This window comes from Emys orbicularis, chromosome 8, assembly GCF_028017835.1.
Source record: "Emys orbicularis isolate rEmyOrb1 chromosome 8, rEmyOrb1.hap1, whole genome shotgun sequence".
Classification (NCBI taxonomy): domain Eukaryota; kingdom Metazoa; phylum Chordata; order Testudines; family Emydidae; genus Emys; species Emys orbicularis.
Window position 1 is genome coordinate 66,449,321 of NC_088690.1, and position 25,907 is coordinate 66,475,227.

General features: G+C 48.7%; 1 protein-coding gene across 1 annotated transcript; it reads left to right on the top strand.

Annotated features, from left to right (window-relative positions):
• Nucleotides 1-7,082: 7,082 nt before the first annotated feature.
• FASLG (Fas ligand) lies at nucleotides 7,083-9,864 on the top strand. Its single transcript, XM_065410111.1, has 4 exons — nucleotides 7,083-7,346; nucleotides 7,538-7,601; nucleotides 8,971-9,009; nucleotides 9,470-9,864. The coding sequence occupies exons 1-4, from the start codon at nucleotides 7,083-7,085 to the stop codon at nucleotides 9,862-9,864; spliced, it is 762 nt and encodes a 253-aa protein (XP_065266183.1).
• The last annotated feature ends 16,043 nt before the right edge of the window (nucleotides 9,865-25,907 follow it).

The following is a 25,907-nucleotide window of genomic DNA, read 5'->3' on the forward strand; positions in this document are numbered from 1 at the left end:
GTTCTCTGCAAGGGACACGCAGCCACATCTCCTGGCATCTATCCATAAACAAGAGGGGGGACAGGTAGAGAGACTACCAGAGAGAGTGAGGGGGGGAAAGTCTCATGTGTCAGAGGAATAAATTCTACACTACAGAATCTACCACATTGGATGACCTAGTTACAACATGTCGCACCCCCATTAGTACCCCAGAACAGACCATTACAATAATCTAGTCTGATAACACAGACCAGAGAATGCTGCCCAGTAACCCCAGCATCAATCCCATAACTTCTGACTGAGTTAGAGGATATATTTTAAGACATCCGGTCTTGAGTTAAAGACATCAGGTGATAGTGACTCTACTCCTAGATAAGTTGTTCCAATGGTGAATCACCCTCACTGTTAAAAATGTGTGCCCCTATTTCTAGTCTGAATGTGTCTAGCTTTAACTTCCAACTGTTGGATCGTGGTCTGGCTTTTTCTGCTACAGTAAAGAGCTGTTCGAAATCTCTTCCCCCTACAGGTACTTCTACACCAGGTTAAAAGGCACCTCTTTACCTTCTCTTGGATAAACTAAATAGACTGAGCATCTTTGATCTCTCACTATATGGATTGTTTTCCAGCCCTCAGATCATTCTTGTGGCTCTTCTCTGAACCCTTTCCAATTCGTCAACTCCCTTGTTGAAGTGTGGATATCAGAACTGGACACAATATTCCAGTAACTGTCTCACTAATGCTGTGCATAGAGAGAAAACCCACCTCCCCGCTCCTACTTGATATTCTCCTGCTCATACATCCAAGGAGCACATTGGCCCTCGTAGCTACAGATACTGTGTACAGATGTGGTCTCCTCATCTCAAAAAAGATATACTGGCACTAGAAAAGGTTCAGAGAAGGGCAACTAAAATGATAAGGGGTTTGGAACGGGTCCCATATGAAGTGAGATTAAAGAGGCTAGGACTCTTCAGCTTGGAAAAGAGGAGACTAAGGGGGGATATAATAGAGGTATATAAAATCATGAGTAATGTGGAGAAAGTAGATAAGGAAAAAGTTATTTACTTATTCCCATAATACAAGAACTAGGGGCCACCAAATGAAATTAATGGGCAGCAGGTTTAAAACAAATAAAAGGAAGTTCTTCGCACAGCGCACAGTCAACTTGTGGAACTCCTTGCCTGAGGAGGTTGTGAAGACTAGGACTATAACAGCGTTTAAAAGAGAACTGGATAAATTCATGGAGGTTAAGTCCATTAATGGCTATTAGCTAGGATGGGTAAGGAATTATGTCCCTAGCCTCTGTTTGTCGGAGGGTGGAGATGGATGTCAGGAGAGAGATCACTTGATCATTACCTGTTAGGTTCACTCACTCTGGGGCACCTGGCATTGGCCACTGTTGGTAGACAGGATACTGGACTAGATGGACCTTTGGTCTGACCCAGTACGGCCGTTCTTATGTTATGTTCTTACAGCATCACACCGGGGGCTCAGGTTCGATTGGTTTCAGAGCCACAGTTTTTCAAGATACAGCTCGCCAGCCTCGAAGTGTGACCTACATACTTTGTTCTTAAATGTATGTTCTGGCTGTGTTAAATGCACGTTTTCCTGATGAACCCACCTCACCAAGCAGGTCGTTGTGTATACCTAATCTGTCCCCATCATTATTTACCATTCTACCGATTTGTGTCACCTGCCAATTTTATCAGCAATGATTTGATCTTTGCTTCCAAATCATTGACAAAGCTATTTAACAGCAATCAGCTGAGAACAGAGCCCTGCAGGACTCCACTAGCAACACCCCCGGCAGATAATGATTTCCCCTTTTACTCTTACTTTTTGTACTCTATCAGTTAGCCAGTTGTGAATCCATGGGCTGCACTGATTTTTCTATACAGCTATTTTTATCAGAATGTTATGTAGGACTAAGTCAAATGCCTTATAGAAGTCCAAGTAGATTGTCACCAGCGTTGCTTTTATTAACGAAACTTCAAGTATGAAAAGACCAATCTTCCATAAAACCATATTGATTGGCATGAATTACATTACCTTCTTTTAATTCTTCACTGATTGTATCCTACTTTAGTCTTTCCATGATTTTGCCTGGGAGTGAGGTCAGGCTAGCTGGCCTATAGTCTCCTGGGACATCCCATTTCATGTTTTTAAACAGCGGTACAACATTGGTTTTTTCCCCCATTCTTCTAGAACTTCCCCAGTGTTCCAAGATTTGTTAAAAACCAACATGAATGATTCAGAGAGTGCGTCTGCTGGTTCTTTCATGCAGATTTAAAAATATTTATCTTTAATGGTTGCTGTTTAACATCACCCCTAGTTACTGATGGAATAGAAAATATATAATTGTCACTGTAAGGTATGAATACATCATCCTGCTTCTTTCCACTCACAGAAGAGAAATATTTGTTGGCTTTTCTCCATCATGATTAATAATTTCATCGTCTTTATCTAGAACTGGACCTATCCCATTGCTATGACTTTGTTGCTGATATATTTGAAGAATTCCTTTTAGTTGTCCTTAACCCTATTGGTCTAGAGTTTTTGTTGATACCTTTAGCTTCCTTTATCAGTTGTCTGCATTTCCCAGCTGCTGAGGTGTACTCCTGGCTATCTGCATCCCCATTTTTTCCATTTGATAATTTTTTTAAAAAATATTTTATATTGCAGCCTTTACCTTTCCTCTTAACCAGGATGGTTTTTAACCAAATAATCCTCCTTTCTTATTTATGGAATGTTGCGTTCTTTTTGGAGCATCTAATAAAGCATAGTTAAACAATTGCCAACTATCATTCACATTTTTATATTTAAATATTTCCTTCCATTCAATTTTGCATTTCATACTCAATATCACTGGGTCCCCCAGCACAGGCAGATGTTCAAATGTAGGTGGGACCTTATGAAGGATGAGAGAGGAGAGACCTCCCATTTTTATCTTTATATCCCCACTTCTGCCTGGCAGCTGTGGGTCTGCCGCACATGAGAGGAGTTTGCATCCAGAACCAGTCTGGTATTTGGCCTGTTTCTAATGGCTCCAAATCAGAAAATATTCAGCTCTGCGCTTTTGAATCTCATGGCTCAGCCTCGTCTTCAGTAGCTCAGTCTACTGTTATTTAAGGCTGTGTGTACTACCGCTGTGTGTAGTCGATGCAGAACAGGATGCCAGTGAAGCTCACAGCCAGAAGGCATCATGACGCGCAGGGCCGGCTTTAGGCCAATTCCACCAATTCCCCCGAATCGGGCCCCGCGCCTAAGAGGGCCCCGCGCCCAGTGGCAGGGCCGCCCAGAGTGGGGGGCAAGTGGCAGAGAATCCCTTCCCTGGCTAGAGGCGTCTTTTTAATTTTTACTCACCCGGCGGCGCTCTGGGTCTTTGGTGGCACTTTGGCGGCGGGTCCTTCATTCGCTCCGAGACTTTGGCGGCGGGTCCTTCAGTGCTGCCAAAGACCTGGAGCAAGTGAAGGACCCGCCGCCGAAGACTAGGAGCGCGGCCCGGTGAGTACAAGCCCCACTTGTTTTTTTTACGTGTGGTTTTTTTTTTTTTTTTTTTTTTTAAAGTCGTCCCTGTCGGGGCCCCGTCGAAACAGTTCGAATCGGGCCCCGCACTTCCTAAAGCTGGCCCTGATGACACGGTACCTTGGAGTAGCCATGCTGCCATTGTTCTCCAGAATCTCTCATCTCAGGGGTGTGATCCTTATGGCAGTGTGTGCCCAGAAGAGAGGGTAATGTTCACTGCAAACAGCTTCCCTGATGCTAAAACAATCAGCTGATTTAGCTAGCCACATTGCGTGTTGTTTGCTACAGTGCTTCTCGTTTGCAACTGCAGATCAAGAGCCCACTAAGGGCTTAGCTGCAGCAGCTTTCATCCGCTTATCACTGTCGCCCCACCGAAACCAAATCAGATGTGTACTAATAGGAAGCAGTGGGTGACAAACAAACAATTTTCTGACATTTAAGATAGGCTCTTGGTGCTTTTGTCCTGCCCACAAACTCACCCAAACGAGCACCGTTGCACTAAGCACAGTACCTAGCACTGAAAAAAGGGATAGCTGCACATGCTCTTTAGCCTCCGTTGTGCAACTGCTGACTGTCTGAAGGTTTATGAAGTAATACTGGCTGCCAGTTATACATTCAGTAGTGTGCCACCCGACCTGGTAACATCCAACATGTGGGGTTAAAACATAGGTTATAGAATGAGGGGTAGAAGAACAATATTAATGCAGGAAGCTTAAACCACGGTGTGTGGTTTTGATTATAAATGATCAATAATAAATATGAGTGACAGCCTAGTTCACCCGGGGATCTCAGAGCACTTTCCAGGCATCCTGGAAGGAAGGTAAATATTGGAATATCCGTTTTACTCACGGGTGAGGTGATTCACAGACAATGTGAAGGACTTGTCCCAGGAACCCCACACAATCATTGGCAGACAGAAATAGCCCCTTTGTCTCCTGCTCCAACCCCCCCCCCTCATAACACCTACTAACATTTTCTCTCCCCTCCTTCCTGAGTCTAGGGTTCTCTTGTACTTTAGTAACAATTAAACAAATGAAAACTGTCATATCAATGGGAGCTGGAAGTAATGCGTCTAACCTGGGAGGCTCGGCTGATAGGAAATCTGCGGCACTGTCCCAGTTGGTTGTAAGTAGGCAGCTGGCTTTGACATAGGTGAGAAATTGAGCCTTTCCATTGTACTGATAGCCAGGATATGGACATGACACTCCAAAAGTTTGAGATGATTTTTCCTGCTCCATTTGGTACAGCTAGGTGGGTCAAGGCATCATCTCCCAGCTGTTTTATTCATCTCCTCCTTCCGGGCTGTTAGTAACATTTCATATCTTGATGGGCATGCGCTATATTTAGGGATAGGTGGTGTCCAACAGTGAAGCCAATGGCCAAATAAAGTATAACTCAGGTGGAGGAGGGATGGCCTCCGATCAGGCTGGGCGCTTTGGGGGATGGGAGGTTTGATACAGTTTTGTAGGCCCAAGAAAATAGCTTTTAATCCACTTGTCCCTCTTCAGTGACAGATCTTATTGTTTCAGCCTAGGGGTATTGGCAGAACAGGGTGTGCTTTAGACCCTGTCTACAATGGCTGACCAGCTGAGCTTAAAAACTTGGTATAAACAGAGCCAAACTACTAGCTGTGGACCCAAGCCAGAACATCAGCTCCAAACCACCTGGAACTGCTAGGAAGTTAAGACTTGGGACAAACTGTTCTCTAGTTCAAACAGCGTAATAAAGTCATGCAGTAATGAGGCCCATACCTAGACTAGAACACAGTCCTGACATGATTGACCTCAGCTTGGCTGGCCATTGTGGGCAGCATCAGAACTCCACTGGGACACAACCAAGTTGAACAGCGTAGATAGGACCTCCGTGATCGGGGTGGTTGGGGCGGGGGAACTTGGAGGAGCTTAAGGAAACAGCGCTGGGTTCTGGTGGTTTTATGTCTTTATATATAAAGAAACATAGGTTATGAGGGGTTCCTGCATGGGTTTCCAAAACCTCATTCACTGCAAAGCATTGCTTCAGTGAACGACTGTGGTGAGCATCTTCAAAAGGCAGGCGGGTTGCTGGGGTTGGCGTCAGGGTTTTGAGGACAAGTCTGACAACCATTCAAGTGGTAGGAAGTAGAACTGAGCCAGAAGGCTGGGAAAAGCCTGCTTGCATCCGCTGCTCAAATATATTTTACTCCGCAGCTGGAGAACTGGCATGGCTTTTCCCATCACGCTCTGTGTGTGTTTTTGGACCATTTTGATCCCTGCAACGTGTTGAATGCCTAAAAGTCTAATGAATCACTTAGATATGCTGCAGTCATTTTTACCTTTGAGGGTTCAGGCATTATAGAGCAGGGGGGGTGAAAGTTTAGGCTGCGAACTGTGCAGATCAGTAGGATTCAAGAGGGAGCCTGCTCAGCCATCTTGGCTGACTCCTGATGTTCAGCTGGGGTCATGCTGAGTACCCTGGTGACAATAAGCATCCTAGCTGTTGGCTGCCCATGCAACCCAACCCTGATTCTTTGGGGTTCTCTCATCGCTAGTTAGTTAATGAAAGGAGTCGCATGGGGTGGGAGTGGAAGGACGGTTTGAGAGGAGACTTTGGATCTCTGTTCCAGGGGATGTGTATTCCCTGCCTCAAAATTCACTGCTTCTCTGCTCTCTCACCCACTGGCTGTGCTCGCATTATGTAGGTGGAATGATGGCACCAGTGATCTACGTAGCAAGCCAGCAAAATGGCGAGCTGCTTATTCCATGTGTATTGATCTTATTAGCACTGGGGTAGCCCTGAGAGGCCCCAGCTGAGACTAGGGCTCCATTGTGCTTGCCATTGTACAGAGACATGTCCCCAGCGTTCACAGTAGGCAAGCCAATGGAGGTGCTGTTATCCCCGTTTTACAGCTGGGGGAGTTGAGGCACAGGGCAGTTAAGTGACTTGCCCAAGGTCACATCGGCATTGAACCAAGCTCTGCGGGTCCCAGTGCCTTAAACCCCAGACCATCCTGCCTTTCTTTTGCTCCTGCTCCATGGCCAGGCCCATGTCTAGCTTTCAAAGACGACAGCTGCCAAGGTGGGACGGCGCAGTGCTGCCAGCGTAGGCTGTTGGAAATTGGTGGCGGAGGAGCAGGCAGGTTCGTGCTCTAATGTGGTTACTCAGCACCCAGCTAAATGGAGGATGGGAACCCTCCCCTCTTCCACCCTCTTAACCCTTTCCTAACTCAGGGCACCTGCTCTCTTGGCCTGGCCAGCGGGTCTGGATCACGGGCACGGCCTGTGGAGGTTACAGTTGCAGCCCATGGCTGAGCTTCTAACTGCTCACTTAGAAGCACCTAATGTGCCTGCTCCCTTCATGTGGGAGGAGCAGTCTTGCATCAGAGAGGGTGGGCGGAAGCTCTTTGAGGTTTGCTGATTCTGGCTCAGGGTTTTCAGATTCAGGCACGTATGAGTAGATCTCTCACTGCTAGGGTGATGCAGGCGTATAAAGGCAGATCCGGCTTCCCTCCTGGGACTCAGTCTGCGGCTGGCACAGCCAGATTTAGCTGCCGCATGAAAGAGGAGTTCCATAGCCAGGGCGGCCCAGCCATTCCACTGCCCACCATGCAGCAGAACCTGAATTATGTCTACCCCCAGATCTTTTGGGTGGACAGCTGTGCCAGTCCCACTTGCGCTCCATCGGCGCCCATTGCCACCTGCCCGCCACCCGTGCCGGAGAGGAGGAGGAGAAAACAGAGCAACAAGAGGGATGGCACATGCCTCTGTTTCTTGGTGGTGTTTTTGCTGGTCCTGCTGGCCCTCGCTGGAGTGGGGCTGGGGATGTTTCAGATTGTCCAGCTGCAGAAGGAACTGGCTGAGCTCCGAGAGGTAACATCTGTCTGGTTATTAATAGATATAGAAGTGTCCAGCAATGAGACCCTTAGTGGATGTAAATTGGTGGAACTGGATTGAAGTCAATGTCCACTTGCCCCAGCTGAGGATCTGTCCCTATTACTGATGGTTATTTTACATGCTGTGGTCACTTACTAGGTGTGAACTTCTCTCTCCTGTTTTGACAGTTAACCAGCACCGGACATGTTCCTTCGTCTATGGAGAAGCGCATAGGTGAGCCATCCTTACCCAGCGAGTCAGTGTGTGGGGGAGAACCCGGGTCAGGAATTCTGCGAATGGCAGCATCTCTGCACTTTCCCCCTTCCTGTCCCCCACCGTGCCTTCAATTTGGGTGGCAGATGGCGGAGTTACATCAGTGAGGCTCTGATGCTTTTTAGATGACATGTTCACTCCTTTGGCTGTAGCAGTAACTGTGCATGTCATGGGCTTGGGGGGCCGGTAGGGGTCTCCCTTCTGCTTGAGGGCTAGAAGAAAGCTGGCCTAATGCAGGCAGCCTGTGGGGAACATTGATTAGAGATGGGCCCAGCCCTAGATCTGAACACACACAAACATTTCGAAAATTCAGATTCCCTTGGATTCCAACTCTGCAGCCAGGGTCCCTCCTTCTCCTTTCTTGGATGATGCATGTGATGGCCTGAGCTTCACTGTAAAGGTGGGATTCTGGTTTTCTTGCCATGCTGTGAGAAACAGATATAGGGAGAGAGGAGGAGAAAGGAAAATGGTAGCAGATGGGTTTCCAACATTACTATATTATTATTTCCTCTTGATTACCTTGACTTTTTGCCTCTTTTAAAGTGCAACTTGAGTTTTTTGAATGTCTAGTGTACAAGCTGTATTGTGGTAACTAAAACTGGCTGAGCATTCTCTGACCAAATGTTTTCCCATCTGGAAAATGTTACCTCAAAATCACAACTTTCTGGATGAATGTGTCAATTTCAATGCAGTTTTGTTTAGAAAACAGTTTGAAAGGAAGTATCTTGGGAAATCATTCTGCCTCTGTCTTAAAATTGTAACTGAGTTAAAACGGATGCATTTTACTTCCATTTGTCCAAAGATTTGATTTTTAAGTTCAACAGAATCACTGTTAGTCTTCAGTGGCCTTCTACATTTAGATGTTGCAAGGCTCCTACTCTCTAGGGACATGGAAATGGTCTTATCAGAAAAGACCAATGATCTGCAGCTGATTGTGCAAAGCTGGATTATACCATATGGAGGGAGAAAGAAATTTCTACTTGAGCCCATCTGGGAATCAGTTTGACATCTTAAAGTGATCTGATAGCCCTTGTATTTTTTCCTAGCTATTCTAGGTACAGATGTTGCTCTGAGTCTTATATATTAACTACCCAATCCTCTTTTTTTTTTTTAAAAAATTTACCAAGCTATGGTGTATACCTGAATGCTGTCCTGCAGCAGGTAGTGTCACAGGTTAATTATGCCTGCCTGATGAAGTATATCCCCTGATCCATTATATCTGTCTCTCTCTCTCTAATTCCCCGGAGGGGACCCCCTTCCTAGTCTTAATTTCCTCACCGTGTTTTCTCCACAAAGCCTGAAGCTGTCTCCTTTCTCCGTTTTAACCCAGGACTTCCGAATGTAACAGCAGAGAAGAAGGTGATCAGGAAGGCAGCACATTTAACAGGTATGTGACACAGTGTAAAGAGTCAGCATGCCAGGGAAAGAAATGGCCACAAGAAGCCGGATGTGGATGGGGAAAGTGGTAGCTGGGTTACTTTCTAGCTAGTCATCTGGCTATCGAGCAGCAGAGTTCCCTTTGCATCATTCGCCTTCCAGGATTGATATGTGAGACTCCAGGGTTCTGATTTACTCCCACTTCTTTCCCCATTCATTTCATCTGGTACTTTTACCTTTATATGGGTTTTTTACTTCACTTTTGGGCTGAGTAACCATGTGGCCTGGAGACTGCAGAGCATTTGACATACATGAATGAACAGTCCCCTGGCTCTGAGTTTGGCAGGCATCATGCCTGCTTTACAGGAAGAAGTTGAGGTTAAGTGACTTGCCAATGACTGGTGTGACTTGAAAACTGTTAGCATGCACGTGCCTCTGTCTAAATGCTTCTTGTTAATCTTTATTACTAGGCAAAGCTGATCAGAAAGCCCTTCCTCTGGAATGGGTGGCCACCCTTGGGCACGCCTTCACCTCCAACATTCAATACAGACACCGCAGCCTGGTGATCAATGAAACGGGCCTGTACTTTGTGTACTCCAAGGTGTTCTTCCGAGGCAAGATCTGCAACAATCTGCCCTTAGACCACATGGTTTTCAAACAAAATCCAGCCTACCCAGCTAGCCAGGTGCTGATGGAGGACAGAAAGATGAACTACTGTGCGGCTGGAAAGATGTGGGCCAGGGGCAGCTACCTGGGGGCATTGTTCAACCTCACCAAATCAGACAGCTTGTATGTCAACGTCTCCGAAACGGCTCTGGTTAATTTTGAGGAATCCAAGACATTTTTTGGTTTATATAAACTTTAGAGCTGGCCACCAAAGCATTGCTTTCAGCAAATATGCACTCAGGACTGATATTAACATGAGTTGGGTACTGTACGGTATAAGAAATATTCTGTCCATAGGACTAGTCTAATACTGTGCTGGGCTAGCAAGGATCTAGCTGGAAGAAACCCACCAAGCATCCCTTGTTTGGCCTTTGACATGTGACAGCCAAACTGACTTGGAAACGGATCTCCAAGGATTAAAACTTTCACCTTGTGAACTACTTGGATCACCCTAGGAGAACCTTAAGTGTAGCTGAAAAAATCTAGCATGCCAAAGGCCTCCTTTAAACTCACTACTCACTCAAGGAGAGTGTTTACTACCTGAGAAGAAGCTGATGCATTGGGCTCAATTCTGCTCTGTTACATCTATGAAAATCCCGTTTGCCCTACTAAGGACAGCATTTGGGCCCCTGCAGAGATGGTGTTTGGGTGGATCTCCACAGGACTGGGGAGTTCACTGCCTGGCGCTGGATGCGATCATTGCTGGGGTGGGGGGAGATTTATATTATGTATGGCCATTTAGCACCTTAACTCTTTGCTTTTGCAGGTGCTCCAAGTGTCTGCAGGATATGTCAGAGTAGTAGGGTTTTTTAAAGTTATTTGCCATTTTTATCCTCAAATGTATCCCCCTCCCCTCCCCACATTTGACTTAGAAATTGGCGTAATTCCCAGGACCAGATTTTATTCCCAGGGCTCATCTGGGCCGTGTTCTATAGAGGATAACAAGCACTAATTACATGGATAATTTGGTATACAGAAGTGTGGAGGGAGGGAAGACCCTGTCTTTAACTGCTTCTCTGCCAAACAACACGCGGTGGGTATCCGGCATCCCAGCACAGCTGACTCAGGCAAGGTCCAGCAGCAAGGAAGAGTGCTGGAGAGAATTTAGAGCACAGCATGGTGGGGTTACACCCAGAACTCCCACATAATCCCGGGTGGGGACTCCATTGAGGTCTGTAGTTTAGGAACCAGGAATGAATGTGTCTGAAAAAATCCAAAATTGTTCCTGGGGATTGTGAAAGTCCCTGTATCCCCTTCCCCCAGCAGCTGGGACGGGAGGTGCTCTGAGCACAGCCCTTGTCCTGCTCTGCACTCAGGAACTTTGAGGTGACCATCCAGAGATGGGTTTGGATCTGAGCTCTCCCTGCCTCCCCCGAGGTGGGTGATGTTTGCAGCTGGGGAGCTGGTTTAGGCCCATCTCTAAAATAGCCCAGGACACCCCTCACTGCAGAGTCCCTGGAGATCCTGGGTGATGGAGGGGAATTCCAGCAACCCCTGAGTGATGGGGCAGGTTGCAAGGGCCATGCATCCATCTGGGCGACCTCATAAGGCTCCTCCTGGGCCCTGGGGTTGCTGTGGTGCATGCTGGGCAGCCTCTGCCTCCCCTGGGGGGTTCTCCCTGCAGGCTTTGCTCCTTGGGACCAGGCAACAGCTGTCAGGGAACGAGGCAAGGATGGGAGCTTCCAGAGAAAGGTGAGGAGAGAGCAGCCCCCTCTCCCAAACCCAGCCCTCCTGGCTCCCCTGCCCATCCCCCTGGCTCCAGGCCACCCCAAACCCAGCCCTTCCTCCAGTAGCCCCTGGTACTCCCAATAGATCTCAGCACCTTCCCCTGAGCTCCCCAGCCTCCCCAAACCACCTCAACACATCCCTCACCCACAACATGGCTCCCTTACCCCCTCCTCGCACCTCCCCAACTCACCCCAGCAGCCCCTCAGCCTTCCATGGCTCAACCAGCTGCCACATAACCACCCCAGACTTTCTCCCACCCCCATGGCTCCCCAGCCCACCACAACCCACCCCCGGCTCCCCAGCTCACCCAGACCCCACCCCCGGCTCCTCAGCTCACCTTCCTCCGGCTTCCCAATCTCCCCCAGCCCACCCCAGCACCTCCTACAGCCTCCCACGGCTCCTCAACACACGTAGCCCAACCTAGCACCTCCGCTGGCTTCCCAGCACAACCCATCCCCCACATAACACCCCAGAACTTCGCCCACCCCCACAGCTCCACAGCCCACCCAGACCCTGTCCCCAGCCTCCCACGGCTCCCCAACCTACCTTAGCACCTCCCCTGGCTTCCCAGCACAACCCAGCTCTCACGTAACCCGCCCCAGAACGTCCCCCACCTCCACAGCTCCTCAGCCCACCCTAGCACCTCCCCTGGCTTCCAGCCCCCCCCATAGCCTCCCAGCCTCTGCACCTCCCCAGTCTCCCCAATCTACCCTGCACTTATCCCCCCTACAGCACCTCCCCCAGGCTTCACCTCCGCAGCTCCCTAGCACTCCAACCCATCCCAGCACCTCTCCTTGGCCTCCTCTCACTCCCCAGTGCAACTCAGCTCCCACATGACCCCCAGATCCTCTCCTAGCCTTCCACAGCTCCCCAAAACACCCCACTGCCTTCCCTAGTCTCACCAACTTCTCCCAGCCTCCCATGGCTCCCCAACTGTATCTCCAGCCCTCCCCCCCAAAAAAACTCAGTCTAGCCTCTCCACTGTTACCCACCACTCTCTGCTACCTTCCAGCATCCACCCAGCTCCCCGGGCCCCATCTTCCAGGTCCCCAAGCCTCCCAACCTTCCTTGACTCCCCAGGTCCCCCTCAGCCCTCCATGGCCCTTCATCCCTCTTTATCTATCCCCTCACCCCTTTCGTCCTTCACAAGGACCAGGTGTCCCCTGCACTCCCTGGGGAGGGTAGGTAGCCAGGCTGCCTCTACCCCACACTGACTTACTATCAGGTGAGACCAGCTAGTCGTGGGGGAGGAAGGGGACAGGGCGGGACCACACTTGGGGAGCGGGGTATTGCGTGGAGGAGGAGAGAACTGAGGACAGTATAGTGGGGGAAGGGAACAAAATTACTATTTCCTCTCTGGGGGTCCTCCCGATCTGGGTCTCCTAACAAACCCACTCCTGCCACAAACGTCCCTGGGAGAGCACCTCCAAAACCTGGCAGTTGTGTGAAGGTTGGTCCCCATCCAGGGAGCCCTAGTATTCAGCAAACCAGCTGAGTGCTCACCCCTGCTTTTTCTAACCCCAGGGGCGTGCTGGAGGAGCCATTGCATTGACATAGGATGGCTGTTGTGAGTACGAGGGAGGGCCCAGAGTTTGCAGGATTTGTCCAGGTGTCTGTCCAGTTAGTGCTTAGTCTGGGAACAGGGGCAATATTAGTATACCCAGGAGAAGCAGAGTGCAGAGCTGCTCAGAAGCTGTGATCAGAGTCAATGTACAGCAGTGGGTACAGACCAGACTGCATCTGAAATCAAAATGGGCCAAGCCAACCATTCTTCCCCTGACTAACCTCCACTGACCATACCTGAGATAAAAGCCCGGCTTGTATTTATGCCCCAAGTACTATGTCTCAAATGCCCTTCCCGGAATGAGAACATAGTCTCAGTTAGTTTTCATTGGTTGACTCCATGTTCCATCACTTGGCTGTACTGGTTTTTACTGGCACCGCCACAAAGGACGGGACATGTTGGCGAGCACTATGTGTTCACTACCAGAAGTGCTATTTTTGGGCTAGGTAGTAACTGAAAACCAGGACTTGAAGCTTGCTGAACAGGTTGCAGCATAACCCCAGACTGTGAGTAATTAATGTGACACAAAGCAATGTAGCAGTCAAGCAGGCAATCGTTTAAACTATTGATGTATTATTCCCTATAATATATATCTATATGTACAGTATAAATAATGTTATTTTTATAAGTGTGATTGGCTTCATCTCATTCATGTGACTAGGAATGTGGATTTCATGAGAGCTAAGCACTAAACCTTCTCTCCTCAACAGTCTTCATTATACATAGGGCAGAGAGGCGTTCTTCCAAATGCCAGGATGTTCAGATCCAGATTTTTTTTTTTATGGGCTATTAGAAAGATTGGATCCAGCCATGGAGTCCAGATCTCAGTTCAAATTCCAGTCCCCCTCCAATCCTGCCAAACACACCCCATTGGGTGTTCTGGTGTGGTCTGGCTCATGGCAGAAGTATGGGGCAGGCGTGAAATTGGGAATTGAGCCCCTCACAGGCTGAGCGAGTTCCGAGCTTGGGATTTATTTCAGTCTTTGCCAGCTGTAAGTGTTTAGGTGGGTGGGGGATGGGCGCATGATTTTAATTGTTGGAAGAAGCCACATGGCATCAAGGTCTGAATTGGGCACATCGGCTATCAGGTGGCTGTGCACCACTCCTCAGGGCAGCGTGACTACGGAGGCTCATCTCCTGGTGATTGTTTGAGCGGGGAAGGAGAGCGAAAGTGGGTAAAACAATAAGGAAGAGATGAGCCCAAGCCACAAAATATGGCTCCAGATCTGGTTTTTGAACACCGTGCCATTTGGGAGAGGAGTGGAGATAGGGTTTGCTCTGGGGACCTTGGGGAAAGCAGTGCGGTCTAGTTAGTTAAGACACTGGGAAGGGTGGCGGGGGGAGGCTCAGGTAGACCTAAGTTCTAGTCCTAGCTCTGCTATTGACCTGCTTTGTGATCTGGGGCAAGTTGTCTTTCCTCCCTGTCCTCTCCCCTTTCATCTCTTTCGAGTATAAACTCTTTGGGGGCAAGGACTGTCTCCTACAGCACTTAGCATAGTGGGGTCTTGATCTCATGTGATGTTATAATACAAATAATAACAACTGGGCTCCAGGGACCCAGGCAGATTTCCTCTGACTCTGGTCCTTTTAATGCCCTAGTCTGCAATCAGCTGAACAGCCCTTTAATTTCCTGAAGTCATCACATCATTGGCAGTGTCTGTACTGGGGGGCTGCTGATTTCTCACTCTCCCCCCACGGGCGAGGCCAAGAGCAGCAGTTCCCGCACCAGGGGCTGTCGGTGGCGGGTGGTCCATGGAACACTTGCTGGTGGTCAGTAGTGAGCTGGGTGGTGATGTGGTCCTGGCTCCTTCTCTTTGCACCACATTCAGAGACAGCTAGAATTACACCAAGGGCTAGATTCACAAGGGAGACTTAGGCGCTAAGGCCAACGGTCAGGTGTCGCTGGCAATCACAAAGCTATCGCTCAGCAGCCATTTAAACCCAAGTGCCTGAGTTTCTGCTGGTGAAGTCACCGAGACACCTGAATTTCTGCCCATGGACATGGGCACAGCTACTGAAGTCCTGACAGCACTGAGCTGCTTGGCATCTAATTCACTCCTAAGCCCTGGTAGGATCCATCAGCTAGACGGTCCCCTGCCTAGCTCCCCGGTGGGGCCTGATGTGGGAGGTGTTCTAAGAGCACATCTGAAAGCAGGCCTACAGGATCAGGCCCTATACAAAGCACAGCTAAGGAGGGGATGGGGATGGTGTTCCCTCCCCCCATCCTCAGTTCAAACATTCACCTGGGATGTGGGAGAACCAGGTTCAAATCCCCCCTCTGCCTGATTAGGAGCAGAGGCATGAAGGTGGGTCTCCTGCATTGCAGGTGAGTGTAATAACTGCTGGGCTGGAGGGTAGTGAGATGGGGTGCTGCTCCTTTCTCTGCTAGCAACTGTTCCACTTTGTATAAACAATTCAATAGTCACTGAGCCAGCGAGAAGGAGAAACTGCAGCCGACCGGTCAGGGCAGTGAGATGGGAGATCTGCTCTGAAGTTGGCAGAGGCGGGATTTGAACCCCCACATCTCAGGTGTGTCCTGTAACCAGTATGCTATGAGGGTTCATGGGAAAGGGCTGCCTTAGACACCTAATTCCAGGAGGGGGGTCAGAGACGTGACTCCTGAGCAGTGACAGGTGCCTAACTGCTTTTAAATGGTGGGGCCTAGGCTAAGAACATAAGAGTGGCCATACCAGGTCAGACCAAAGGTCCATCTAGCCCAGTGTCCTGTCTTCCAACAGTGGCCAGTGCCAGGTGCCCCAGAGGGAATGGACAGAACAAGCAATCATCAAGTGATCCATCCCCTGTCGCCCATTCCCAGCTTCTGGCAAACAGAGGCTAGGGATACCATCCCTTTCCTTCCTGGCTAATAGCCATTGTTGGACCTATCCTCCATGAATGTATCTAGTTCTTTTTTGAACCCTGTTATAGTCTTGCCCTTCACAACATCCTCTGGCAAGGAGGCTATCCCCCTTTCCTCTGCATTTCCAACAGGACAGATTAGGCATGTCCTTGCTCAACAGCAGGCTGGCTTTGGGGAATCCCTTCTGTCAGCACCTCTCTCCCCGTGGGCTGTCTGGGGAGCTGGGGCGCCTCACTCAGGGTTGTGAATTCCACTAGGCGGCAGAGCCCCTAAATGTTGAGTGTTGCAGCACCAAAGTCTCCCTGGTGACTCTAGCCCTAGCTAGCTTCCTAACATCACTGGTTGGGGTGGGGAATTATTCAAGTGGCCACAGGGAACACGTCTGTGGAATACTACATTAAGATATGGCCTACTCTCTGAGAAAGTTTGTGATTGCCCGGGTTAGTCAGGTCCTCCCCCCCCCCCCCACCCCCCCATGAGCAAAACTCAAGTTCAGCTCAGTGACATGTGAAGGGTGGTTTCCTTTTGCTTGATTCTGGGAAGTGCACTTCTGTGAAAGTGGACTGGCTAGTAAAGTGCAGCGGCTGCACTGGGGCCAGAGCTGATTGGGCCGGCCCTGGTTTAGCAGCTGAGACTGTGAAATAGAGAGTTCCACTTTTTTTTTTTCTCATGACAGAATTGACCACCATAGTGTGGGAAATCACGTGTCCTATCTATGCCCTACCATCTCCCCTTATGTTATGCTATAGAGCAGGGGTAGGCAACCTATGGCATGGGTGCCAAAGGTGGCACGCGAGCTGATTTTCAGTGGCATTCACACTGCCCGGGTCCTGGCCACTGGTTCGGGGGGCTCTGCATTTTAATTTAATTTTAAATGAAGCTTCTTAAACATTTAAAAAACCTTGTTTATTTTACATACCACAATAGTTTAGTTATATATTATAGACTTATAGAAAGAGACCTTCTGAAAACATTAAAATGTATTACTGGCACGTGAAACCTTAAATTAGCGTGAATAAATGAAGACTCGGCACATCACTTCTGAAAGGTTGCCGACCCCTGGTCTAGAGGAATCGGAGAGCTCAGGGCATGACATGATGTTTATCACTTGTAGATGGAGCAGGTGGCTGCTTTGAATCCAGCCTTGGCTAGTAGGGAGTAAACATTGTTACCAGCTGCTGAGTGATCTGCTGAAGTTGGTGGCCTCAACTATGTTCCCAGTGGACAAGTATCCAAATGAAAAAAATCCCCCAAATTGTAAGAAGGGCCGGCTCCAGGGTTTTTGCTGCCCCAAGTAGAAAGGGGGGAAAAAAAAAAAAAAAAAAAAAAAAAAGCCGCGATCATAATCTGCTCTACCACCGCTGCTTCAGTTTTCGGGGGCAATTCGGCAGCTGGTCCTTCGCTCCGAGAGGGACTGAGGGATCCGCCGTGGAACTGCCGCCGAAGAGCCGGACATGCCGCCCCTCTCCGTTGGCCGCCCCAAGCACCTGCTTGCTGGGCTGCTGCCTGGAGCTGGCCCTGTGCCTGGAGCCGGCCCTGATTATAAGTTTAGGCATTTCTGCAGAGAATGCAAGGGTTGAATGGCCCATGCAGAGCAAACTCTTTCCCCATCCCTAGAGGTGGTCTTTCTAGGACAGGACTGAATCATGTTGCTGAGATATAGGTTATGAGGCACAAATTTACACTGTTATATGGCTTACTTACCTCTTCTGTGGATTTAATCCTCCAGCTTGCATCAGCACCCTATTCATACACATGTGTAACAAAAATCTTATCGCACTTTTCATCTGGAAGGCTCCCAAAGGTTTTTGACAAAATGCCACACATTCATGGACCAGTTCACCCAAACCTGTCATGCAGCCACTTCTGGTGCAGAATGTTCCAGCTGCTATTACAACATACAACAACAGTGTGAGAGAAGAAGTGATGAAAGATAAAGCCCTTTTCCAGCTGAAATTGCTAGGGGAATGTAGACAGGGAGATTCTAATTAGGATGGGTCACTGGGTCTAACAGGCCTATATTTGCAGAAAATACTATGAGATCTTCAATTACCATGAATGGCAGGACTTAGTGTTTCCAACTGATCCAAAGGCTCCCTCCCCAGTAGTGTAATTCCAATTAACGCTATGCGGAGTACTGGATTAAAGGGAAGAATGTCACCTGTTGAATCACAAGCATCACTTCTTACAGCTGCCTGGGATCTCTAGCACAGCCGTGGTCAGACAGAGCCCAAACCCTCACTTAGCTGATGAGATCTGATTAAAGTGTCAGTGTTATTTCCTGATGTGATCAGCCCTCTTTCCAATCAAGCGGTGTTCGTTTTCCTGGATAGCAGGACCCATAATGGTTTTGAAAAGAAGTAGAGCAGAATTACCCCTTTAAGAGCTCTGTGCTGGAATATGGCCCTTAGAAACCGAGGGAGATCTCTAGATGGGTGAGAAATCCCAATTCCCTGGGTGTTCAGATGGGCTGTGGGCACGGGCAGATTACCATATGGGCCCATGAGCCCCTGGAAAAATCTCCCCCTGCCGTGGCCCTGGGGCTGGAGGAGCTCTCGCTCCCTGCCATGGGGCTCAGGCTGCAGCAGGGGCACAGAGCTTCTCCAGTCTCAGGGCCACAGGGGGGTGTGGGTGGGTGGGGGAACTGGGCAGGGCCGTGGGTAGAATGGGGATGGGGCTGCAGGTGAAGAGGTGGGGCAGGGCCATGGCCCCCCCACTTGCTTCAGCCCAAGGCCCCAAGAGACCTTAATCCACCTTTGGCTATGGGCATGGACGCTCCTCCCCCACCAGATGGAAGCTTGGTAGTGGATTACAGGAACCCTGCCAAACTCAAGCCTGCCCTATAACGGACTGACTGCTCTGCTCCTCACTGGGACTGTGGGAACGTTGCCTTGACTGTGGAAGAAATTAGCTTCCAAAAGGAGCCTTAGCCCAAATTTTTGGGAGGAAGTGCTTAAAGTTAGTGGACTAATTTTCAGAAGTACAGAGCTCCCATAACTCCCGCCTCTGAAAATCAGGCCATTGAGGGAGCTAAATACAGATTTAGGTGCCCAGGTTTAACCCCCCACTTTTCCAAACGTTGGCTCTTGCTGTTTGCTGCAAAGCCGAGCTAAGGTTTACGCACCAGCAATAAAGATGAAATGTGGGAGGAGGAAGCCGGGAATGGTGCATCCAGTCTTAGAGGCTGGAGGATCTGCCCTTATGTTCCTGTCTCACATTGTGGGGGCATAGAGCAGGCTAACGGTCATCAAGTGCCATTTCCCCAAGGGCTTCTGCTACGTTAATGTGTTAGACAATAACTCTGACTGCTCGTGAGATCAAGCACGAGTAGAGGGATTGTGCCAGGTGCAAGCTCACACTTGTAGTGATGACAAAATCCAGTGTGGTCACTTGCCCAGCAGAGAAGATGGATCTTGAGTAATGATAAAAGAACCTCAGAAATGTCCGAGGCTTGATTCAGATATTGGCCCAAACCTGAACTGGACTACCAAATCTCTAGGGGCCCTATGCCACCTCCTCATCCCTTAAAACCACTGCCACAGAACCTCTTCTTTTGCCTTTCACCATGGCAGGAGCCATCCTGTCTTTCCCATGTGAGCCAGCCTGGGGGCCTCTGTTGTCCTCTACCTTTGAAGAAGTGCTGCGGTGTCATGATGGGTATCTGCTGAGTCTTGGTGCCTCAGGGTTGAATTCTGGGATTTTGTGACTCGTGGTGCATTGTGGGACATACCCAATGCACACCAGACTTGAAAGGGTGGGAGGACAGGCCCAAGAGAGAGCCAGCCTGGCCCCACAACAAATCTTGGTGGTTGAAAAGGAAGGCAGGGGTCCAGGGACAGGGTACAAGAAACTCAGAGCAGAGAGATGGAGCTAGAAGGGTGGGTTTCTCCTTAGCTGTGCTGATCCCAAAGTATTAAAAGTAGGGTTGGAGAAAGGATGGAGTTCGGTTAGTTTTTAATCTGACAAGGGTCAGTTGTCCACCATTAATTGAGGCACAAGTGGCAGATTGGGGGTGGGGGCAAGACTACCCAAACAGCTCACGTGCATTGGGGTAGCTTGTACCAATCTTGCATGCTCTCTGCACACTGCCTGTGGGTGCAATCAGTTACCTCTTCCCAAGGGCATCAGGTTTGCACTCCCACTGATTAAAATAAAAACCAAGTGACTGGTTGGCCCAGGGTTAAACAGACTTTTCGGCCCCAGCGAGACTCTCTGAAAGCAGCTCCTGCCAGCAAAGGCTTGTCTGAGCCATGCAGCAGCCCATCAGTGTGAGGCTAACCCTGACCCAGAAAAGGTGCTACATAGTGAAGGCTGTAGTGAGTAATATCACCGAGGTCTGAGCCCTTTTGTGGTTGATTTGTATCAAGTCTCTGCCCTAGCAGAGAAAGAGGGGATGGGGGAGGGGTGGGGCGCCTGCGGAGTTCTTAGAAACACTGGACACGTAACGCTGCAGTGGGCCTGTTTCCTGGCAGTGAGGGGCCAGGAGGGAGCACTATGTCAAACGGGCGACGGAGAGGTTTTTTCCATCATGACAAGAAACCCTTTGTGCATCATGGGGTTTGAAGAAGATGTTGAGTGTAGAGTAAGGTGCAGTTCTAGAGGAAGGAGATGCACAGCCCTAGAGGCTAGATGGGCCCACTACAATGGGCATCATTACATAACCCCCTCTAACTGGAGGCAGTATAGCATAGAGGGTAGGGCACTGGACTGGGACTTAGGAGACCTGAATTCAATTCTTCGGTCTGCTGCTAGCCTGCTGTGTGGCTTTGGGCAAATCACCTTCACTTTTTTTGTGCCTCTAGTTTCCCGATCTGTAAAATGGGGATGATGACACTGACTTTTGTAAAGTGCTTTGAGGTCTGAGAGCTGGGTATTAAAGATTGCTGCCAATATTATCCCACAAAGCAGTGGGCTCCTTTCAGACTCAGTGGGAGGGGGCTGGAGGGAGCTGATTGCGGCTACTTGGTCTAGTGCTTCCTGGAGCCAGGGGAAGCTAGAGCTGGCTGCTAGCCGCTCTAACCTACGTCAGTGGTGCATAGGTGTAGTGAAGCTCTGCTTTGCCATGCCTCCTTCCCAGCCCCTCTCCTGGGGACGTGGGGCCTGGCTGTGTGCTGTCTATATCAGCCATACATCAGTGGACAGTTCCCCTGCATAAGCTGCAGTGGGAACCCATCCACTTTGCACTGCCTGAGGAGTGTAAAGTGGGCAGAGCCAATGGGAGAATCTGGGCTATTCCACTGAATTCTGCCCTGCCGTAGGTGGAGGTCAGACAAGTGGAGAGCCTTAATGTTGGCCATGAACGCTGTTAAACCAGGGGAAATTTTCATGCTTCTGGATGTCGTCTCAAAGCCGAAACTCAAGCCAGGTTCTCCAGCGAGCCTGAGGTGAGCTCGCCTGGGCTGATGGACATATAGAGGTGGGAACAGTGCCAAACTCCTGAGTGTGATGGAAGCTGAAATGAAAGGCCAGTGTGCTGGCTGATTGTCACGAAGCACAATGATTCCTGTGCTATGAACCTCCACAGAGCAAAAGAGGAGGAAGAAAAGGCTCTGCCCGTTCTCCAGCCCAGAATGCACTGTGGGGCCAGATGGCTGGAGATGTGAACTCTCTGAGCTGCCACTTTGTAGCCAGCAGCTCAGGTGTACCTCTGTGACTCAGCCCACCCGCAGTTTCACACTGCTTGGCTAACACTGTTAGCCTTAACGAATCATAGATGAAATGTGTTATGCAAGGGACTGTTTCTGCAGCCCTGACAGAGAGACAATGAGACAAAACCGAAACTTTAATGTTTCTAAAGCAGCTGCAGGTACCATCTTGGGTTCAGAGGGTTCCTCCTCATAGTTGCTACTTTGATTATCTGCTCAGACAGGCTATCTGAAGCTAAAACAACACTTTTTAAGAGTCTACAGTGACATCCTGAACTTCCCTTGTCACTATGGGGCTGTGAAGAGGGCATGTGTCTGTGAGCCAGACTCTTAACTGATGAGCAAGGAGTATTGCCTAATGGCTAGAGCAGGGGACTCATTATTATTAATGCTGTTCTTTTTATAGCACTCAAAATTGTGGGGGGTGTTTTACAGCATGGATGGGCCCTGCCACAAAGAACTTAGGCCTAAATCCTCAAAGGTATTTAGTCTGTTAATACCCATTCATTCCATACCTTTAGGTGCTGACATACCTTTGAGGATCTGGGGTTTAGAATCTACTTTTACATAGGACTCTCTGAATGAGGTTAAGCAATAGGGAGGGGGAATGTGGTGAGGAAGGACAACTGGTTTGGCTGCAAGTTCTTGCAGATGCTCAGCTTAGGTATGTGAGTAACTTGATGATCAGGTAACCTCTACCCAAAAGAAAGCCAGCAACCTGTTGTTGAGTGATTTCTTGTAGGTGTCATGAAAATAATGAACCAGGACTCAACTTTCTATTCCTGGCATTGCCACTGACTTGCTGTGTGACCTCAGGCAAACCACTTCACCTCTGTCTGCACCTTGCTTTCTCTCCATCTGCAAAATGGGGTTAATAATGCTGCCTGACAGTGCAGGGGGCTGAGGTTTAATTTAATTGATTGCACTGCATGTACTTTCCTTACCCCACAGTTAAACATCAAGGAGTATGTTTTAAGCAAATGTATGTTAAACAGCTTCCAGCCAATGGTTCAATTAAAAACTCAGTTACTTGATCCTGCTAGTAAAGGCAGGGGGCTGGACTCGATGACCTTTCAAGGTCCCTTCCAGTTCTAGGAGATAGGATATCTCCATTAATTTAATTTAATTCTTCCTTTCTGCTGGCTCCCTTTCGTGGCTTGCCTGATGATTGCTGGACAGACACTGGCTGTCCTCTGCTTCGTCAGTCTGATCCTGCTATAGTTCATCTAGGGCAGAACGTCTGTTGCTGGTGCCCATGTTCTTCGCTGGTTTGTTACTATTTTCCTTTGTCTTCCTCCACCCTTCTCATCTATCCCATAAATGATCTCAAATTTGCTGCGCCACTCCAGAGGATGCCTCCTTAATGGGGTTTATCTGATTCAGCTTCCTGGGTTTCTCAGAACAACTTCAGCTTCTGCTTGAATTCCCTCTGCCTCTTCATTCAGAATGGAGCCAGTGCTGGGCAGATACTGCCAACAGCAGAGGTTCATAATGCAACATCAATCAGAATTCATAAGCTGTACAGCTATAGCCTCAGTCAATCATACTGGGCAAGTCACTTAGTTCCTCTGTGCTGCAGCTCCCCATCTGTAAAATGGGTCAGTACTTCCCTACTTCATAGATGTGCTTGCACTGATATGAGGTGCTCATATGCTTATAAAATCAGGACAAGGGATATCACTTTCTTTCCTCTAGTTGTGAACTTGAGTCACTAGAAAAGACTCGACCACGAGGCTGTTTCCCCAAAATAAGAAACCATAGACAACTGAATGGTTTAGGTGATTGGCAGCAGAGCCTGTCCACCAATGGTACAAATCTGCTTCGTCTGGTTGTAAATGAAAGATGTGGATGGAGCACTGGACTTCTGTGTTCTGTGATGGGGCTCGGAGACATAGATTCTATTCTTGACTCTGCCATTGGCCTGCGGGTCACCTTGGGCAAGCCAGGACACACCTCTGTGCCTCAGGTTCCCCATCTGTAAAATGGCGATGATGATCACGACCTCCTTGGTAATGTGCTTGGAGATCCATTGGTGAAAAGTGCTAGGTAAGGACTAGGTATTCTGTATTATTTGACGTCTGCTCAGTGGAGTAGGTGAATCAGTGCGAAGTCTCAGTACAGGTTCTAGCTGAGCAAACCACTTTCCCAATTAGCACCAATTCTTCTTACCAAGCTTAGCCCAGAGTCCGAGGAGTGGCAGGCTGATGGAGACCAAACTCCCCTCACACCGTGCTAAGTGCTCTTCCAGGTCAGGGCTGGGATTGCCACCTGTGCTGTGGTTAAAATGGAGAATTTGGGACTTGATTCTCCTGGACGCTGCTTTACACTGTTTAAAAAGCCCTTACTGTCTCATCCCTGTGGCTTTCTCTTTCCTTTGCATGACATAAAACCCAGCAATGTGAGATGTCCTAGTCCCATTCTGTGCCAGATTAAGCGTTCAGAGTGCGATAATGTGCAGACCTATCTAGGTCACATTGTGGTGGTCCGCCTGGGGGTGCTGGGCAGTGATCCCCTGGAGGAGTGCCTAGCAGCAAAGGCTGTGAGTGTAATTGAGCCCAACTATTTCCCCTTTTGTGTCGGATAGCTGAGGGATAAGGCCATGCTGCGTTGAGCTGCGAGACCAAAGGCAAACCACACTGTTGAGAACTGAGTCTGGTGACTGTACTGGAAGATAAAATTAGAATGGTTTCTAGATATGGTCTGTCGAATTAAACACGTTGTGGGCCATTTGGTTTCTGTCATTTCTACCCATTAGCTGATCAGTCAAGTGGAAATAACAAATCAGAAAGCATGACAGACAGCATGAAACCCAGGCTTGGAACCATGGGAAAGCAGTGTTCCTTCTGCAGGGATGCTGATGCAAGCAACATTCACCACCACACCGCAGAGCTAGTCAGTCTATTGAAGTGTGTGTGTGCGCAACAGCCCTTTGTACAGTAATTCATGAATAGACTTATCCCTCTCCTTTGCAGGACCCTTATCTGAAAGGTTTAATTGTTAGTTCAGTCAGAATGATCTTTTATTCTGTATTTCGCTGGAGAGCAAAGTAATCAGTTGAGGATCAGACCCAAGGCCCAGTGAAACCAGTGGAAAACTTTCCATTGATTTCAGTGGCCATTGGACTGAACTCTGAGTGCCTCAAGGAATACTGAGAAGGCAGCTGCTCTTTTTCTTTTTACATGACACACACACACAACAACTAACTTAGCTGAATGTTCAGGTGGCAAAATGAAGCAGGCAAAAGTTAGGAAATGCCAGACTTAAGGTTTTTCTGTACAATTGGAATCCAGCCCCCTTGTGTGTATGCATTATGATGCAGTCTCCCCAGACATTCAGTGCACAGGATGGACCTGCTCTGGGGAGGAGGCAGGGCTGTGTAGTGGAGGACGCAGTTGTCTGGAGGATCCCTGTCTTATTTGTTGCAGCATTTGGAAGGTGTGTGGTGAAGAAGGAAGGGGATGAAAGAAGACAAAGGATGGTCTCATGGGTAAGGCAGTTGAATGACACCTGGAGAGTTGAATTCTATCCCTACCCCTGCCACGGAGTTCCTGTGTGAGCCTAAGAAAGTCACTTGAATCAAACTGTTCTCAGGCAGTTTTTACCATTTTGGGTTTAACCTCTCTGTGCCTCCACTTCCCATCTATAAAATGGGGCAAATAACATCACCTAATGTCACAGGGGTGTTGTGAAGATAAAATCCATCAATATTTCTGAAGCACCTAGAAATTACGTAAACGCTCACTAGAGACAAAGCCTCTGAGGAAATGAACACTTATGTATTAGGTGGTGGAGGTGATTTTTCCCCTACTAGCCACAAAAATCATTCAGCATAATAACAGAACATGTGTGGCTTTAATAAGAAAGAGGAAAATTAGGTTACATGAGGGAAATGACTTAGAATGATGACGGGACTGGCTATTGTCATGAGTCAGTGACCTGCGATATCCTCATTTAGCCAGGACGCGCTTCTTATCACTAGGAGCATCCCTGTAACTTGTGCTCCTTTTCCAGTTAGTTAGTTCCCCTCCGTTGTTTGCTGACAGTTTGCTTTGGGGACTGTGAGTGCTCCCCCTTTGTGCATTAAAGTGAGAAAACCTCTTGCAAAGCCGTTGAATTGCGTCTGTTGGCAACATGCTTTGCATAGCCAGTTTGGAAAATTGCTCTTCTTTTTTTTTTGTTCTTTTTTACCCCTTCCTCTTCCTCTCCACCTCCCTCAGATGCGTTCTCTCGAATTTCCTCTGCAAATAAGAGAATGTCACATCGACCACCATGGCCCCACATTCTGAAGCTGCTACTTCCTGTGGTCTTTGTTCGGCTCGTGTTGATTACAGAGAAGAATCAGATCACGAATGCCTTTTAGTGTCTGTTGCTGAGTGCAAAAGGGTGTAGGTGGGCGGGCAGAGCCCCATAACCGCTCCCAATAACGACCAGCCTCACCCATAACC

What these genes read in the sequence shown, in the direction of transcription:
- FASLG (XM_065410111.1), top strand. Translation starts at nt 7,083, where the DNA reads ATGCAGCAGAACCTGAATTATGTCTACCCCCAGATCTTTTGGGTGGAC. An exon ending in AACTGGCTGAGCTCCGAGAG is followed by an intron (nt 7,347 to 7,537) that starts GTAACATCTGTC and finishes CTGTTTTGACAG; the next exon opens with TTAACCAGCACCGGACATGT. An exon ending in GAAGGCAGCACATTTAACAG is followed by an intron (nt 9,010 to 9,469) that starts GTATGTGACACA and finishes CTTTATTACTAG; the next exon opens with GCAAAGCTGATCAGAAAGCC.